Source organism: Cydia strobilella, chromosome 4 (genome assembly GCF_947568885.1).
Source record: "Cydia strobilella chromosome 4, ilCydStro3.1, whole genome shotgun sequence".
Lineage (NCBI taxonomy): Eukaryota > Metazoa > Arthropoda > Insecta > Lepidoptera > Tortricidae > Cydia > Cydia strobilella.
Window position 1 is genome coordinate 6,071,190 of NC_086044.1, and position 18,587 is coordinate 6,089,776.

At 36.7% G+C, this 18,587-nt stretch overlaps 1 protein-coding gene across 1 annotated transcript in view; it reads left to right on the top strand.

Moving 5' to 3' along the window:
- Positions 1-1,812: 1,812 nt before the first annotated feature.
- The window catches only part of LOC134740985 (integrin beta-1-like), a 34,198-nt gene continuing 17,423 nt past the window's right edge, over positions 1,813-18,587 (top strand). Inside the window, exons 1-5 of the mRNA XM_063673681.1 lie at positions 1,813-2,116; positions 16,368-16,571; positions 17,006-17,313; positions 17,522-17,603; positions 17,877-18,270. Of these exons, the coding sequence (XP_063529751.1) occupies positions 1,961-2,116; positions 16,368-16,571; positions 17,006-17,313; positions 17,522-17,603; positions 17,877-18,270 (1,144 nt within the window). The 5' untranslated portion in view covers positions 1,813-1,960. The remainder of the gene's footprint in view (positions 2,117-16,367; positions 16,572-17,005; positions 17,314-17,521; positions 17,604-17,876; positions 18,271-18,587) is intronic.

The following is an 18,587-nucleotide window of genomic DNA, read 5'->3' on the forward strand; positions in this document are numbered from 1 at the left end:
AAATTTGAATCAGGCCGGTAGATCGAGCAACCGCACTGTAGTATAAATAGTATCCTTTTAAGTGTTTGGCAGTGGTTTGGCATATAGAAACAGTGTATTAGATAGAGCCGATCTCTACTTAAAAACGGCTATTCTATGCCGCACACCTTAGCTTAGTGTACAAGACATTAAAAAACAGAAAAACATCATAAGTACTTTAGACGTAAGAGAAGCCATCCTAAATGCTACTAACAAGTAAGAGCGTTTTCACATTATCCGATCGGATAGTGAGGCCGCGGCGGCGCCGCCGTCTTTATAGCCGTCACGCACACTACATTAAAACTTATGCCTACATATACGCACACAAACAATAGTTATTTGTGCAACAAGAGAGGAAAGTTGGTTTTTCTTGCGAGTGTTTATTTTGAGTCCCAAGAAAGTGAAAGATTCTATAATTGAATCACGAGCAAAGCGAGCGAGCGAGAAGCGAGATCTTGAGCGTAGCGAGCGACTCAAAAACACGAGATGTAAAATAACTTTGCTCTCGTGTTGCACACATAATTTTTCACCTCAGTAGTGAGAACATATTATAGGTTCGAATTACACAAAATAATACAGAGAAAAAAAAAGTAATAAAAGTATTAAGTGGCAGTTCATGGCCTTCACTAAATTAAAAACCGGCCAAGTGCGAGTCGGACTCGCGCACCGAGGGTTCCGTACCTTTTAGTATTTGTTGTTATAGCGGCAACAGAAATACATCATCTGTGAAAATTTCAACTGTCTAGCTATCACGGTTCATGAGATACAGCCTGGTGACAGACAGACAGACGGACAGACGGACAGCGAAGTCTTACTAATAGGGTCCCGTTTTTACCCTTTGGGTACGGAACCCTAAAAAGCTACTTTGTTTCAGTCACTGGAGTGAGGAAAGTCGCACTTTCCTCACTCCAGGAAGTGACGAATGAAGGCTTGTTCGAGCTGCTGAGGTGAAAATATTATATATTAGGTATCAGTCCGACAGCTGACTGGGGGCTCCGACATGGCTGAAATGATCGGAAGCGCCTTTCTGATATCGAATGTCGGAGGGCGCCTAAGAGGCACGTAACAGCATCAAGTCCGCCTTTTCTGCGTTATTTATCGTTTTTTTACTAATAGATAATGATTTATTAAATGAATAAATTAATACAGAAAACATATGTTACATTTTACTTCCATCCGACATCCGATATCGGATCGGGCAATGTAAAAACGCTCTAAAGGGAGGTTTTACTTGTTATAGTTGTTATAATTAAGGATGGCTTTTATGTCTCTACGCTACGATGAAACGAAACGATCGATGACATGCCACGACTAAAATGCCAATTAAATATAGGTAAGTAAATCTAAAGGTTGTCTGGAAGTGATCGTTCTTTAGCGTTAAGACCGCCTGTTGTTTCCCTCAATCTTTTGTACCAATGTCAATGTTTTGTAGGTATTAGGTTTATGTGGTCCTTTATTTTGAGGTCTAAAGAGGATTTGTAATGTACCTATTGTATTGTCAACTTATAATACGAATGTTTATTATCATTAAAATGATTAATTATCTACTGATCAGAATTATAAAACAATATCTTGTATCTACCTTCCAAGTTCAATGTTATTGTACTTTAAATGGTAGCTACCTACATGTCTCACCGTGACATCTCAATATAAATTCTACCGATTTGGCGATTATGGTAAGGAAATTAAGCGCACACCTTATACATAATGTATACGTATGTATAATTTTGTATACAGAATGATTCATCTCTCTCGCGCTACTCAAGAAATGCAACTTACAGACAACCGTCAGTGCGACGGTAACATCGAACGAGAGCGCGCGCGCTCATTCCACATTCGAAATTCGAACGCTCGCGGAACTTCAACCGATATTCGAATAACGTCAAGTTCGAAATTTAAAAGTGTTAACGGTCTTTTTATATTTTCTCATAGTGTTTTTGTAATGACTATAAAAATGAGTTTACGGTGTTTTCTGGTGTTAGTGTTTATGATTCATTTTGGTTGTGCACTGGAGTGCCACAACGTTTTCAGCGTAGAAAAAACAACTTGCGATGAGTGTATCAGATGTGGTGGGATATGGTGTTCGGATCCTAAAGAGGTGGGTAAAAATGTGTACCTCTTCTTACCTATGGCATGATATACTGCTAAAGGGCATCTTAGAAAATAAAAGAAAATGTTATCAACGCAGTATAATTTTCTTCAAAAGTTTTTCACGTCAGCCTAGTTTGTGTCATTTACTTATGTAATATGTACCTATACTTATTAATTATGAAAAAAGGTTACAGATCACTGCCCGTTGGCATTTAATTAGGTATCTATGTTTCTTTTATCAAACATTTATTTGGTGCTAGAAAGATTTAAAGCAAAACATTGCCGCACACAACTTTATTTAAAAATATGAGGGTAGTGATGCCTACTAAAAAGCTTTATTTCTTAGTTAGGAAAACCACATAAAGGTGACATTCGGATTGCGCAGTAGTATGTATATAGTCAACATAAATAGTAGCGGATGAAACAACGCTCCATCTGCCATCCTTTTTTTTTAAATAGATGTATAGCATAATTGTTATACCTAGGTACCTACATATAATTGAGACATTATATATTTTTCACCACACCAGCTGGTGTTTAAAAACTGATGAGAAAGTTGCATTTTATCCACATGTATGTTGCAAAGTAATCAGATGCAAACTTTGAGTTGTTTCCTTATGTTAGCTGGTAGACTTTTAAATGATTATTTTAAATAATAAATATTTAATGACATTCATTTGGATTTGACTTTGTTTCATTTTGTTTGATATCTTACAGTTAATATTTTGTTTGGTTTGGTGTGGTGAAAAAAAAATTTTGTTTGATTCGGGGTAAAAATTTGTTTAACCCTCGTGCTTTGAAACCCTCGCAACGCTCAAGATTCAATTTTTCGAACCACTCGCTACGCTCGTGGTACAATTTTGGAATCTTTCGCTTGTTCGGGTATCAATATTAGCACGAGAGGTTAAACAACAACTTTGCCCCCTTGTAAAACAAATAACTACCTCTACCTATTGTTAAGCTACCCATAAGAGAATATTAGACTCTGACCACGCTACTTTGCACAAACTTACTTTACACATTATCTATAAGTTCCATACTTGACGTAGCATTTGGTATGCTAACTTAGCGTGGTCCGACTCAAGACTGACACTTTTGGCACGTACCTACAGGCGTATTCTGACGTAGGCATTTTTGGTTGAAGAAATGTTACTTTTGACACTGACAGATCAGATTCAAAAAGCCTGTTAAATACGCCTGTGGAACAGTGTTGGCCGAACGTTAATTGCAATTAACCATTAACCAGTACAAATTGAACCGGACAGTTTACGGTTCAATTTGTCTGGTTAATGGTTAATCGCATTAACGTTTGGAACACGCCTGTTAGTCTAATCCGTTACTTTTCATGTTGACTATACCTATCAAGGAGATTGCACGCTGCACCAGCAAAGTTGCAGCCGTCATCCGAAAGTCATCTTTACGGTTAAGTTGGTAGGTAACTAGTATAGTCAGCAGCAGAAGTAGCTACGCGGGCCTAGTGCTCAAAATGATCTACACATGGACTCTAATGTCAAGAAAATAAGATTCTGTGTAGATCATTCTGAACGTGTTATTCTGTCTGCTGCTGATTGTACCTACTCTAATGACGGCTCCCCGCACTTTCTACCTTATTTTAAGGCAGCAATATAGGTTTTTCTGCAAAAATAGGTGGTGCCATTGACTGGTGCTTTGGTAATGCTCATCATTGATAGTTTACATAAAGGGAGTCGCTAAATCACCAGTCTATAGTATTTTTCAAACAGCATGGGCACGGTGACATGTCATCCATATAACCTTAAAACGCAAAATCGGACAAAATATTACTGAGATGACATCTGTCACCGACGTCACCGTACCCATGCTGTTCGAAAAAGACTATAAGTCGTCCGCCGCTTTTGAATTTGACTTTTTTTATGTCATAATATTGTCTTCGGTTACCGCGATAGTTACTCATGAAATAAAACTATGAAAACGGATTATATCGCGTATATTGAATTTATAATACATCCCGACGTTTCGAACTCTTTACAGCGTTCGTGGTCAACGGGTGACGGGGGGGGTTTTTATGTCACTTTTGAATTTGACTGTCACTGCAAAATCTTTGCACAAAGAGCGCAGTTCGACAATGTTTATGAATGAACTTGACCAGCCGTCAAGCTGTCGCTAATTGGTCAAATTATTACTCAACTCGACCATTGACTGGGTCAAATGTAGGAATATATTTGTAGTGCCTAGTTAGTTTAAGTTAGCGTATATAGAAAATCTAACTGATTACTTAAATTTTCTAGTTTATATCGTTCCTTCCCACGACGAGTCTAATTTAAACACGTTTAACAATTTAAGCTAAAGGCTACCTATAACGTACCTACTTAATATATGTATCTACAGTTTAAAAACATTCATCATCATTGGCCACAGCATCTTTACAGATGATAGTTGCAGCGACTAGAGGTATTTGAGGAGATCTGATGTCTACAGTCTACATCGACTGCGGTGACTGTAAAGACCAATGGCTGATCGGCATTTCTTGCCGCACCGATCACAGATGTGTCTTGACTCCTGGGGTGGTCCAGTAGCTCTGCGAAATTGTTTCTGGTTAAAAACATTACGCTCCCATCTATTATACTCGGCAAAAAATTCCAAAAACTCGTATTACTGACATTGAGCAGCATTTGAACTATATCACATTTCTAACAGTTTGAATGCCACTCGTATACGGTACTTGTTTTTTATCAGTCATACGAAACAACACCTTGTTTAAATGACGTAAATATTATAGGATGATGAACAAATTGGATGTTTGGCATGAGTCATGCTACATATACATGAACTTACAGAATCATGCAAATTCAACTTGTTTAAACAATAGCACACGACTTTGGAAACGTGGATAGAATTAAAAAGAGTTAAATTTCAACTGTTGTGCCGTAGAAAAGTTTCCAAAATTGCATAATTTCCACATTTAAAAAATTCTTAAACCTCATATTTTTATACTAGCGACCCGCCCGGCTTCGCACGAGTAAACCTTAACAAATTATAAACCTTCCTCAAGAATCACTATTGATAATAGGTGAAACCCACATAAAAATCCGTTTAGTAATTTTTGAGTTTATTGCAAACATACATACATACAGACAAACAGACGCGGCGAGGGACTTTGTTTTAGGTGTAGTGGAGATCGAAAATGAAAGTTTTCTTAATTTCCTTTGTCCTTAAATTTACTTACAAGAACTTTTTCAACTTTTTTGAAACTCGTCAACTTGCACATAATGTAAAACTGAAAACAAATTGAATAATATTCTACAAATTTGATAGAGAAAGCTCGCTGCAGTTTATCACGCCTCTGCGGCCAGTAACCAAGTATATTTTGAAATAAATACGATTTTCAACTGTAACATTATTCTCTAATAAAGGTAACCTACTACCAACATTTAGTTGTAGGTAGACGACCCTAAAAAGTTGACACTGTTGACAGTTGATTATTCGATATAGAGGGTGGATGGAAAAAGGACGGGCATCCGACTTAAAAAGAGTCCAGTCGTGTCAGGGGTTCGAATCCTAACGGTCGATTGTAAAATAATACTTTACTGATCATAATATAACAGTGAATTATTAAACATCGTTTTATTCGTGTTATTTTGTTATACATTCCAATAAAAAGTGTGGCAGCGTATCACAACTGACATTATAATTTGAATCTTCAAATCTGTATATAAGGTTGATAGTTTATCGGATTAATTTGCACAGTCTGCCCTTATTCCGAGGCAGACAATGACACGACCAACGCATTTCCCTGACTGTCCATCACGTGGACATTCAAATTAGTGTTCCGAAGCGACATGCTGGTTAACGTATAAATAAGCTCGAAAGCGACACAATGACACATGACACAGATTGTTGTCAAAAACCTGCTGTCAATTTTTTTTAAAATATGTTAGGTACATTATTACACAAATTGAGTAAGTCCTACGGTAAGCTCAAGAAGGCTTGTATTGTGGGTACTCAGACAATAATATACAAATACTTAAATACATACATAGAAAACATACATGACTCAGGAACAAATATCTGTGTCCATCACAAATAAATGCCCTTACCGGGATACGAACCCATAATGATCGGCTTCATAGGCAGGGTCACAACCCACTAGGCCAGACCGGTCGTCATATACAGTATAATATTTAAAAAAATTGCGTTTTGGGGGTTGGCCCCATAATAAAAGTTGTTCAGTATGACCTACAAATATGTATGTTAATAAACCGCTCAGAGTATGGTCAGACATAATAAAATCACTCTGTATAACGTCAATTTCTAAAAGTTCTTGGCACTGTACCATTAGTTGCCACTAAATATTTTTCAATTTTTAGCAATGAATATGACTGTCAAACTCTAGGGCGTTTACCTTACAAGTGCGGTATAACAATAATTGTCATTTAAGGAACACAGTAAACAAACAACAAAATAACAAAACTATGTAGACTTGATGCCAAACTAAACTCATATTATGCATACAATTACATGAAAATAAAAAGTAATTATAAATAAACAAGATAGGGTTAGTTAGTTAGTTTAGTGACGTCATCCAATCTGGTGAAGTGTTTCCAAGGGTCACTACCTGCCTTCGAATTTCCTGAGCGACCCCATTTCCCAATATCCGGCGAAGGGGAGGGTAACTGTAGCATACTTCGAGTATATAAAACAAAAGACTTGCATGTCCAAATATACCACTAGGGAATTTGACTAATAATGCCTAATAACTGTAACGTTTTACTGGTTGAACCACGCAAGTCCAAAGTCCCAATTATGACAAAAAAGTTCCAATTGAAAATGGCACTCTTAATAATTATAAAATAGTTTTTATCTTTTTGATCTGGGTATTTAATCTGGGTCTAGTGAGTATAGAGATTATGAGAGGTTTGCGTTTTTAGGGTTCCGTACCTCAAAAGGAAAAAAAAGTACTTACCTACCACATTAAAAGACTTTTCATTTGCACTACTGTTACTACTACTCACTGACACATACTGTTTCATTTGCCCGCTCATTTTTTTTTGTTCTACTGGTATGAGTCGTATGAGAGAATAATTTAGATATTCAAACGACATCTTCCGGCCAATACTGCTCATAAATATCGAGATGAATCATTCGTTACGACGAACAAAAGGGTGCCGTCATTGCTAATTTTACCATAATTATAATGAAACAGCTTCCTTAGCTAGTAGCCAAAGGGACAAGGTAGATCTCTAATAAGTATATGGTTATTTATGAATAAATTAAGTGTTTCAAACTGCCTTTGTATTGTAAGGTATCTAAAATTAAAATAAAAAAGTCGAAAAGTTCGGTAACTCCATCGAGTCTTTCCGTAGAAAAAGCAAATATTTACCAAACAGTTAACAAAGCAATCGTTACGTATAGACTTCCAGTTAACATCCTATAAACGTACACAACGTGCATCTAAGTGTACACACGAAACGTGGAAACATCCGCGCACACCATTCCGAGAAATTATAAATTCAGCTCGACCTAATTTCGTGTTTGGATATTAAAAATATTACACAATTTTTAATGTCAGCAAGTGTAATCGCTGGAACACTTGCATGATCGCTATAGCATGCGTATGCGTTGATATGAGCTACCTTATTCATAAAACATTTTTGACACAACTGTGATTGCGTGGCTAGTATATCTTGAGTTCCAAATTCGTCTTAAGTATACGTGATCGGAGAACAAGATCGTTAGTACGAGGCTGTTTGTTTGTGAATAAAGGCCAAGTGCGTGTAATCAATCATGTTTTAAATAATGTTCTTGCGCTTGCGCGTCGCCTCTTAATTAGGACCTCTAACCAATTAAAGCTCACCCATAACCGTACAATATCGTACGCAATATCAGTAAACGCGTAATGGGATTTTTAATAAAAAGAAATGTCAGAAACTGTGACATTCGCTATCTGATGCTATATGACGAACCCATATTTCGTAAACGAGCGTGAATGTACCCATTACCACCCATTTACGCCGTGAAATTAATGTCACTCGATGTGACAGGACTGCAAGTCATTTATTTTCACCTTCGACATTGGCATTTTCATCGGGAGCATTACTTTGGGGATTCGTTGATGAAACAGGGTCAGCGAATGTCACGACGATGGCTGGTTCGATTGTAAAGTTTAACTGGTAGCCTTCTTAATGCATCATTTATCCTGAACTTACGAGGGGACAATTAACGATGACAATGGTAATTATCGTTTTATTGAGCATATTTTTTAGCTGTCAATGAAAATTATGTTTGGGAGGGTTTGTTTATTGAAGATAGTAAGAGTACATACTCATGTAAGTGCTCTCATGTCTGTAGTCTCTCTCAGTAGTATGTACTCGTAATCTCGAGACTCGATGTTGTACGGATGAAACGCTCATGTGTTTTATCGACACAACCATACAACGGATGTAATGGTCACGCTAAAGGAGAAACGATTTGATAAACGAAGCACATATATTTAAATATATTTACAGGGAAAATTTTACAATAATAGGTCTTGGTTTGACGAGGATAGTTTTCTGACTGCCGTGGTAACGTATTCAACTTTTTACAGTGACATGGTTCTAAAAAAAAAGTATAAATAAAATAAGAATCCTATAAACCGTATATACACCTTTTTACGAAAGTAGAGCAGAATACGTCTCCAGATTAATAGACTGTTTAACTGGTAACATTCATTTATCATTTGTAGATTTCATTTTTTTACAATGAAGTATTAAGTTCTGAATGGATACATTATTTTTGCTAGAATTAGTCGAAGTCGCTTCAAAACTATACGAGTCGGTGTGAGAGTTTGATTCCAGGCCTTACTAGATTATTTTCGCGTCAAATGTTGGTCAATATACAATGGAGAAAAAAATTATGGGCCCTAGAGGTAAAGTACCTTAAACCTTAGGTAAGCTCATTTTACTTAAAGGAAACATTCTTTTATTTTTTTAAATAAACAAAACTGCTATCAAAGATTTTTTTTTAATTTGCTTGTCTCGCCCGGGAATCGAACCGACTAAAAATTCCAAAAAATAAACACCATCAATTTTATTCTACTAGTCGATACAGTTAATGTTAATGATAACATTTCTCCAAGAACCATTAGGTCTTACTTTAAGGCATTTTCCCTCCAGGGCCCATTAATTTTTTCCTGTATATCATCATCGTCGTGAATGTCGTGATACATATATTATCCCAGTTGAAATGGCTCAATTACTTTATCCGGTCTAACGTATCCGTTTGGTTCGGGTATGACTATGAGTCGACCGGGTTAGTGTACCTAATTGTGTCCTAAAATTGACTTACTTATTTTGGTAACGAAAGGTAACGACCATGACAACGAAAACCTATTTCTTTGAAGCAAAAGTGACAAGAATCAAACCATATATGTATTTGTTCAATTTATTGTAATTTTATTCCCTTTTGCGACCACATGAAATTTATCAAACACTGATTTTGTTGCTTTTCTAACACAATAGTTACACTTTTTCTTTGTTAGATTGCATTTAATTGATACAAACAAAATGCAATTAACTTTCGGCAGAACTAAATTGATTTTCTCAACCAATCTCAACAAAAAAACCTTGTCGAATTAAAAACAAAAAAACTGCAGTCGTAACTGTAAAGTGCAAATCTATTTCGAAAATAAACTGCCACTCAGTTTTTATCTTCAAAAACACCGCTTTGTAATTAAAAGCAAAACCTTGTCTGAAGTCGACGTTATGCTACAGTTTACTTAAATTTACCTACGATATACTTAATGAGGAACAAAATAAGGAATGCCGAAAAAATGTTAACGAATGAGCATTGAAAAAATTAACGAGTGAGATAGACGCTCTATATTAAACATTTCATTACATAATATGTTAACTGCATCATATTTAAAAGAAATAAAATAAATTTGAAACTGCAGGCAAGATAGGTAGGTAAATACCTGAATAAATGTATTTTTTGGCAGCCTTTCAAATATTTGGTTCTTTGCCACCTATTTTACTATGAATTGAAATTGAAAGAGGCAATAATGGGACATTCATAATGTTTACGGGAAAGCTACATGAAAGCTGCAACATTAGACGCAGTAACACATCAATCAATACAATTCAGGTATTTCGAACCATTCGCCCATTAACACGTTTAGCGCCGCACACATCTCCGTGTTCGCTAGTTTGCGCAACGCGTACCTTTACAAAAAATCATAAAGATCACAAAGCGCGTTTATCTGGCATTTTGTGGGTCAGACGCAATCGGCCGATTTGATCGGAGGGACGACCTTAACGGTTCTTTTCATCTGACTTTAAAAAGGGAGGATCAAAACTCGTACTTTTTACAAAAAAAAAAAACAAAAGTAAGCAAAAGTCTGTAAGTATCTTTTTCCACCACACATCATAGCGTAAAAATGCTGATTAGAGCGATTTTGCTATTACACCATCAAGTCCTTACAAATACGCCATATTTCATAAAACGTGTATAAGATTAGAAAAAGTTCAAAGTTGTTAGTTTGTCGTTTAAAATATTACTATTGAGTCATCTCCATTATACAAGGAACTTTCAAACTAAATTGCCAACGTTGGGGTAAAGCCAAGAAAATCGCGACGATTTTTCCGCCAGACACCACATGTACACATTTAAGTATAGTTGTCTGCGTTAGTCACATATTTTAGAAGTCTGTAGTCTCCTTACAGGTCATCGACTTGTTAAAAGAAACCCTACAATTGCGTTATAATCTCGAAGGTTCGTTGGTTCCCCCTGGTGCTGCAAATGATGTAATATCTTAATTGCATTATCTACATAAATACTGTGCCTTTTTATACCGACGTTTTTTGCTACATTTTTTTCATAAGCTTGTGCTTACTACGTGTACTTAACTGACGACTATACTGGATGTGATCAGCACATTGTATAGGTATTCATAATTTTGATGAACTGTACAAATATATGCAGCATTTCATATTTCTCGCCGCGCTGCATAACGCGGGACGCGGGACTGTTTAATGATCTCATATTAACTACCTACAAGGAATATTCCAGCAACCAAAGCAAATTTCTGAGGATTTCCCATGAGGCTGATAGGTGAAATCATGAAATCGCTCGAAATGTCTGTTTGGCCCAATGGTTGACGGGTAGAGAATGCTTTTTTTCATTATGTCCGCCATTTGTACATTTTTTTATTTGTGCAATAAAGTTTAAATAAATAAATACATATATTGATATTTCTAGTTTTCACAAGGAGCAATGAAAAATTAATCCTCCGTTGTGAGTCGTTGAGTCGGCCGACATTATTTCTAAATGCTTAATGTACTACTCATGCTTTTAGCTCAAATACGTAATAGGTATTCATAATTCGGTCTTAATTAGGTTATCATGTTCTTGAAATGGTTATATTTCTAATAGGAAAATATTAAAAGATTATGATTATGTGATTATAGTTTACTCAGAATCACTTGAGCAAATGGGTAGCATTTTATAAATTGACCACCATACTGTAATTCGATTAATATTGCGTTAGGTACTATTAATTTATATTTATAAAAAATAGTAACTTACGTACCTACTACAGAGAACATCGGTCGTTGCTCGACTGTTCGACTCTCAAGGTAGGCCGACGACTCCTCACGCCTCACGCCCCACATTCGCTTTCCTGGCTACTAAATAAGTATCTCTTATGGGTATCTTCATAAAATTCGTTTTAATGTTTCATTTGTGTCCCTTCTCTTTTGCTTATTTTGTTGTACATTTTGACTGGTATCGCTTCACAGTAGGTTGATTTAAGAAACCGGCCAAGTGCGAGTCGGACTCGCGCACGAAGGGTTCCGTACCATTACGCAAAAAAACGGCAAAAAAATCACGTTTATTGTATGGGAGTCCCACTTTAATATTTGTTTTTATTCTGTTTTTAGTATTTGTTATTGTTATAGCGGCAACAAAAATACGTCATCTGTGAAAATTTCAACTGTCTTGCTATCACGGTTCATGAGATACAGCCCGGTGACAGTAATAGGGTCCCGTTTTTACCCTTTGGGTACGGAACCCTTAAGAACGGAAATAATTATATTGTTTTATTTTAACAATTGGATTAAGGCGTAAGGGGCATCATAGAGCGACTTTTTGAAGCGAACCAGCTGCAAAATGCACCTTTTATAGTATAATATTTTAAGTTGCGGTTACCATAGGTACTACTGCAACACGACTGTACTTTGCTGCTGGACCCAACTACTTAAAGTACTCCGTCTATGACGGCTATGAAGATTTTGCTACACTAGAGACAACTCTACATTCGGCTCTATTTCAGTTCAGGAAAAATAAAATAAATATTCGGTATTTATTCATGTGCAAGGAAAGAAAAGTTTACTTTGCTGTCTTTCATCATGAACTGCAATTTCATATCTGTGGATAGTTAACTTAGATGTCGTAACGCGAGATACACCCGCTCTGTGGGTAGACTTGCGCGCCCTGCCAGCCTGCCACCCACGCAAAACCTATTCCGACCGATCCAGACGCCTTTCACTCATTCTATCCTTTTCATTTCAACCGGGTGCAACTAGACGAGAAATGTTGTAAGTTCCAGATACGGTCGGAATAGGGAGGCTAGTACAATCGTCAACATTTCTATTGCACTCCCACGTAGAACTTCTAAGGTTTATTGCCCTTTTAATTGTACTTAGATATTATTCATCGATAATAAGACGTTGCAGTTTCTCAATGCGTATGTGCAATTTAAAAATAGGCAGGTTGGTTTACTTAATGTATTCCAAAAATGCACTATACTTACGTATACAATTAACATTTAATTTAACCAATATAATCCATTTACAAACAATAATTAAAACTAATAATCTAAAACTAATAAACTAAAGGTCTAATATGCGCCTCCACCCTGCATCGTACCCGGCTCAAAAGTCCCCATGATGCCTGCAGCATTCCCTCGCTGCACTGCAATTGAGATCTGTTGAACCAGGTACGATCCAGAGCGGGGGTCGCAGCCCCTCTCCCGTAGACGCCTCCCCAGTTCACCAATCAGACGCCGAGCCTCAGAGCCCCAGGGCCCCGCGGTTTCTATTGCCACCGGCACGAAGTCATAGCTTGATTCCAGGGCGGAGTATTTGGTGTGCTTTAGCTTAGCGGCGGATTCCGCCGCCGAGCCAGCACACCGTGAGGTTTGCCTCAGGTGGGACGCGGCAAAGGTGCTTACACAAGTCGCGTCCCACAAGAGACAACGCCCCCTCCGCCATGGAATCAAGGTCAGTCCGTCCGGCCTTGTATCCTTACGTATTGTAATATTAAGTCTAATTTCGGTAATTTTATTCCGAATTTAAACTGTCGTTCGTCATTTTAATATTAAGCAAATTTTCGTTATTCGCCCTTAATTTTTCGACTGTTAACGATGGGAGTGACTAAAAATAGATAATAGACTTATACCGTAAAATAACTTTAATTTTATTCATATTCTTTTTTCATGAGACAGAACATTATACTTTTAATCATCACATTCTTGTCATCGTTGTAACCATTGTACGTACTACCGTGTGGACACAAACAACCGGTTTTGTTTGTCACATTAACAGTCAACATCGATGAATAAATCATGTGTTGTGTGAATGACTAAATAAGAAGGACCAGTTATTATAGAACGATCAAGTATCGTATGACGGTAGAGTAAGAGTTCAGTACATGTTTTAGATGACCATATCATGTCATTCGGGCAGTCACTACATAGTATCATTCGTGTATAGTTACTTACTTAGTGACTCTTAATGAAGGTATAAGTTATTCCCACCTAATATTAAAAAATGCATTGTCACGTGGTGCATCTTACTTACAAATATAATTAAATACTTACCTGTTTATATTTATTATATTTTACGTAAAACGTATGTGAAAGATCGATCGTTTCTTCAGGGGTCCGGTTTTTAAAATAATATGACCATCGCTGTCCGTTTCTACTTGAGTTTATTCAATAAGTAAAAAAAATATATGTCCGCGGTCCGGACCGCGGTCCCCCATTTGGTGACCCCTGCTCTAGTCGATCACCGGAAAAAAAATCAACTGTCTGAACATTTTCATTCTATTAGATACCAACTTATTTATTTTCGATAATAATAAGATCATTTTCATTTCTAACATGCCATACTTACCTTAATAATTAATTATGTAATAAATAATGAAATGAATGTTGTCATAGAGCTAAATTGAATACTGTACAGAGATATTGTAACATCAAAGCATCAAATATCTTAAATAAAAATGCAATCTGCCGAGAAAATCAAATCCAAAAAGTTAATCTAATGGTGGTTTTCCACGTCTAAGAATATCAACGCCACTTAGAAAAACAGGATCATATAAGGAGATTTTTCGCCTTCTGGTTTAGGGAACCGCCTTAATGGAACTCTAGCTTGCACATATGCAGTTATGCACAATGCATTAAGTGGCATGTCCGTCTTGAGCGAGCTCTTTATTACGCGACTATGCTCACCGTGGCGCCAGACATTCCAAAGATCTAAAGGAACTAAAGGAAGACGGAATAGACTAGAAGTGGGCTTGGATAAACGACAGCCGCATAGGACACGAATTTGAATCACATTCCTTTCAATACAGTACAAATATTTATTTTTGCACACATATTTATTTTTGCAGTATGGAAAATACATGAAGTCGAGGTTGCGTGCATACAGCGGTACTTATATATAGAACTAGGCATAGCCTGTATCTTGGGCGACCAGTTAATGAATTAAAAAACTAGATTGAAAAAAGTGTTGTCAAATGTTAAATTAAGTAGTTAACTTTTAACTTCAGCTGGCCAATGAAGTAACCTACCTATAGTACCTATTGTCGAAGTGACTATATTATAATTGATGTATCCAATAGAGGGTGATTTTAAAACTAAAATAATTCCATCCGATTCAAGTCTCCTACTGTTGTATATATAATTAGGTCTTCCTCGATCGTCATCAATATTCTCAAATATCCCGTGTCACTTTTTGTGTAATTTGATGTTTATTGTAACATTTACAAAATAGTATTTAAATTTTTGCGATTAAAAAATCATTTTCTCAAATTTTACTGTTAGACTAATCAAACAGGGAGGTCGATTCTAATTTAACAATTTGTTATGGATTTGAACTTGTTTTGATATGCCCTTAACGATCGTCTTGGTGATAAGATAAGCGTGCATCTCACACACGACTTCCAATTCATTATGCAAGAAGTAAGAACCAATATCAGCGTGAAGCGTGAGCGATCTTGAAGGTCTTATCAAAATAAGATCAAAATTGTAACAAGTTGTTAAATCTGTTCAAGTATAAAATTGGGTTCAAGTTTTTTCTTAAGATACATAGGTACTTATCTTAATAAATTCATGAATAACAGCTCCACTCAATTCTATCAAAAGGATTGTCAATTGTGCCCAAGCCACATCCAGCCAACCATCGCGAATGTAATCATTTCAACCAGTTTCAATCTCTGCTTCATTAGCGCGGCGATTTGTGTAATTACTCGTCTAGCATACGGCCAGTGCCTTACAAGGAGCGAAGTGCAGCTTACGGAGCATTCTTGAAATGTATCTTGTATGATGAAGGCACCTACCTAGTGACATAGCTAGTATGTATTTCGTTAGTCTTTGTTACTGATGTGCCGTCGGAAAGTTTCCTCAATTGCGAAATTTCCATTTGAAAATATTTCGGAAACTTCTCATATTTTTGGACAGTAATCAAAATTTCCATGTCCAAAATGAAAGTTTCCTTTGTTTCTTGAAGTTTCCCAGAAATTATCCAACTTTTTGGAAACTTAAAGGTTAATATATTTTCCTTTTTTATTGTGGGACGTACCACATTATTACAATCTGCAATTGGTAACGCCACAGATTATATAATACTATAGGTAACGCATTGGACCGGCAATCCAAGGATGTGGGTTCGAGTCCCACGTTGACCAGAGTTGATCATCGTTGATTTTTTCATTGTGATTGACATCTGTATATACAATTTATAGATTTTTGGAAACTTTCCGTAACTTAATTGCACATCTGTAGTCTTTGTCTATGTCGGCTACTAATAACATTCTATAAATAACGAAACGTCATTGGTATATTTATGAGGTAGGTATAAATATTATCACGAAACTTAAGAAATGCTGAAGCACCTAGTTTTAACCATTGTTGTAAGGCTTGTAGATATCGTATCGACACATCTGTTGTAATACTCGTACTCAAACATTAAATATAATGTGTATACGTTTGTTTAATGAATATCGTGTATTTGTTCCAGGATAAAAAGTGCAAAAACCCGTTAAATGCATTAGGAGACGAGTGGTGTCCGGGTCACAAGGAAAAAGCTCACGTGGAAACCATCGCTCGAGACGGCATGATGTTCAGCCCCGAGTACCTGGAACAGGTAGCTGAAATCAACTCGGCGAAGGTCACTCCTCTTAAGGTTAACGGATACCGCCCAGTGAAGGGGATTCAGCAAAAGGTACATTTTTATTTTTATAGAAAATCTGAAAAAATAGGTATCTAGAAATGATGGGCAAAATAAGTTATATGATACATATACGCGTTTAATAAAAATGATGGCTACGTTGTACCAATATTTAAAAATCAATATAAAAAATGCTTCTCGGGCACAGTTTGTCAATTTTCAACCCATTATTTGGTTGGAAAACTCTTTAAATAAAAATAATAAGACCCCATCAGTGTCTCACAACAGTATGTCCAAGCTATTCTCTTACAATTGTTGGTATAGTTGAGTTAGGTTAAGAACCTGAAATACCTACCTACCTTCATGCTGGTATTGCCATTTGTGGTTGCACAATCTAAATCCTTAATTATTATACACGCACTTGTACCTAATGTAATTTTAATTGTCTTTCCCAAGTTAGAAATAATAATACTATTTTTTGTTCACAGCCGCGTTACAATGTTTTCAACACGACGCAACCGTCTGGAAAATCAAGCGTTTTTGTAAAATTAGAAATGATTAACAATAAACTACAAGTTATTACAACGGTGAAAGAAGGATTTTGCTCACAGAATTCGCCTAAGTTTGAGTATGTTTTTATCGAAGTGGGTATAGAGGGTGTTGAAGAGAAGGCTGTTCTGAAGTACGTGGTGCCGTGCGGCTGCGGGTGCTCGGAGGAGGTGGTGCCGGCGGACCAGGAATACTGCCACGGGTTTGGCAACTTGACCTGCGGCGCGTGCCAATGCAACGACGACAGGTGAGAGCTCGTCGTTTATTCATTCTTCAGCAAATTATGCTTTATGAGATTATTAGTGTACATTATTTTACTACATACTATAGTAGTAAAATAATGTACACTCAATCTCATAAAGCATAATTTGCATGACTCTTTATCAGTTAAATCCTTACGCTGCGCTGCCGCGAGGCAAATATTATTAAGTTTAACTGAAAGTATTTTTTAACAGGAAAGGAAAGTTTTGTGAGAAGAAAAACTGCCAAGACCGCGGAGATGTATCAACGTCGTGCATTGGATCTTCAAACACCAAGGTAAGTCAGTCTTTCGACGTCTTCAGCTTGATAAATCAATATCTTTATCATCATCAGAATCATCATTTAATGACTGTGGCATTTTTCATATACGATATGGTATTAGAAAATGCTTACCTTTTCTCGCCTACGATACCTAAGTACCTATAGGTAAGTTAGCTTCAACAATGGGCGATGTTCATCCAAAGTGAAGAAGATGAAAATGATCGCACATACTTATTTATGCATTTTGAAACCGACACTAATTTGCAATGCTTGCAATATTTTTAACAGGAGCAGTGCTCGGGAAACGGGGTTTGTGATGAATGCAACAAATGTCAGTGTTACGACGAACCCACAATACAAGGGTCACAATATTTCGACCCAGACAATGATTGCAAAGATCTCTGCACGACAATCAACTACTCTGAGTGCCACGTTGACTGCCTAATAAGTAATACAGAAGGACCTTGCGAAGCCTGTGGCGGCCATGATTTTATCGAGAGGTGGAATGGGACTCTGCTGGATCAGAGGGATGAATTTAATAGAAAGTTGTGGGTAAACTGTAGCGTGAATTCAGAGGGCAGAATACTAATATATTGGGCCATGAAGATTAACACATTCATCTACATGATGCGGAATGATCAGGCAGACTCTGGCGCACTCGTTAACACCGCTAGCGGAAACGGTAAGTTAATGAATCAACTATTTCTGGTCGATAGTCATCCTCAAAATCTTTATGGTGAAAGCATAACGCTAACAACCATTAAAAGACAGATAACTTAGCCTATAAAATAAAAAGATTATCTGGGTGCACAGGAGGTCTAAGCACTAAAGCACTGGTGTTTAACAATCCTTTATTTATTTGATTTTAGCGTTTTATGAATATAGCAGATATATCGTTGATACATATAAATATATTGGATTGCTAACGGCTCAAAAACTGGACGCAGTTCATAACTAATACATGACGCCGCATATTAAATATGTATCTATAAGGAGTAG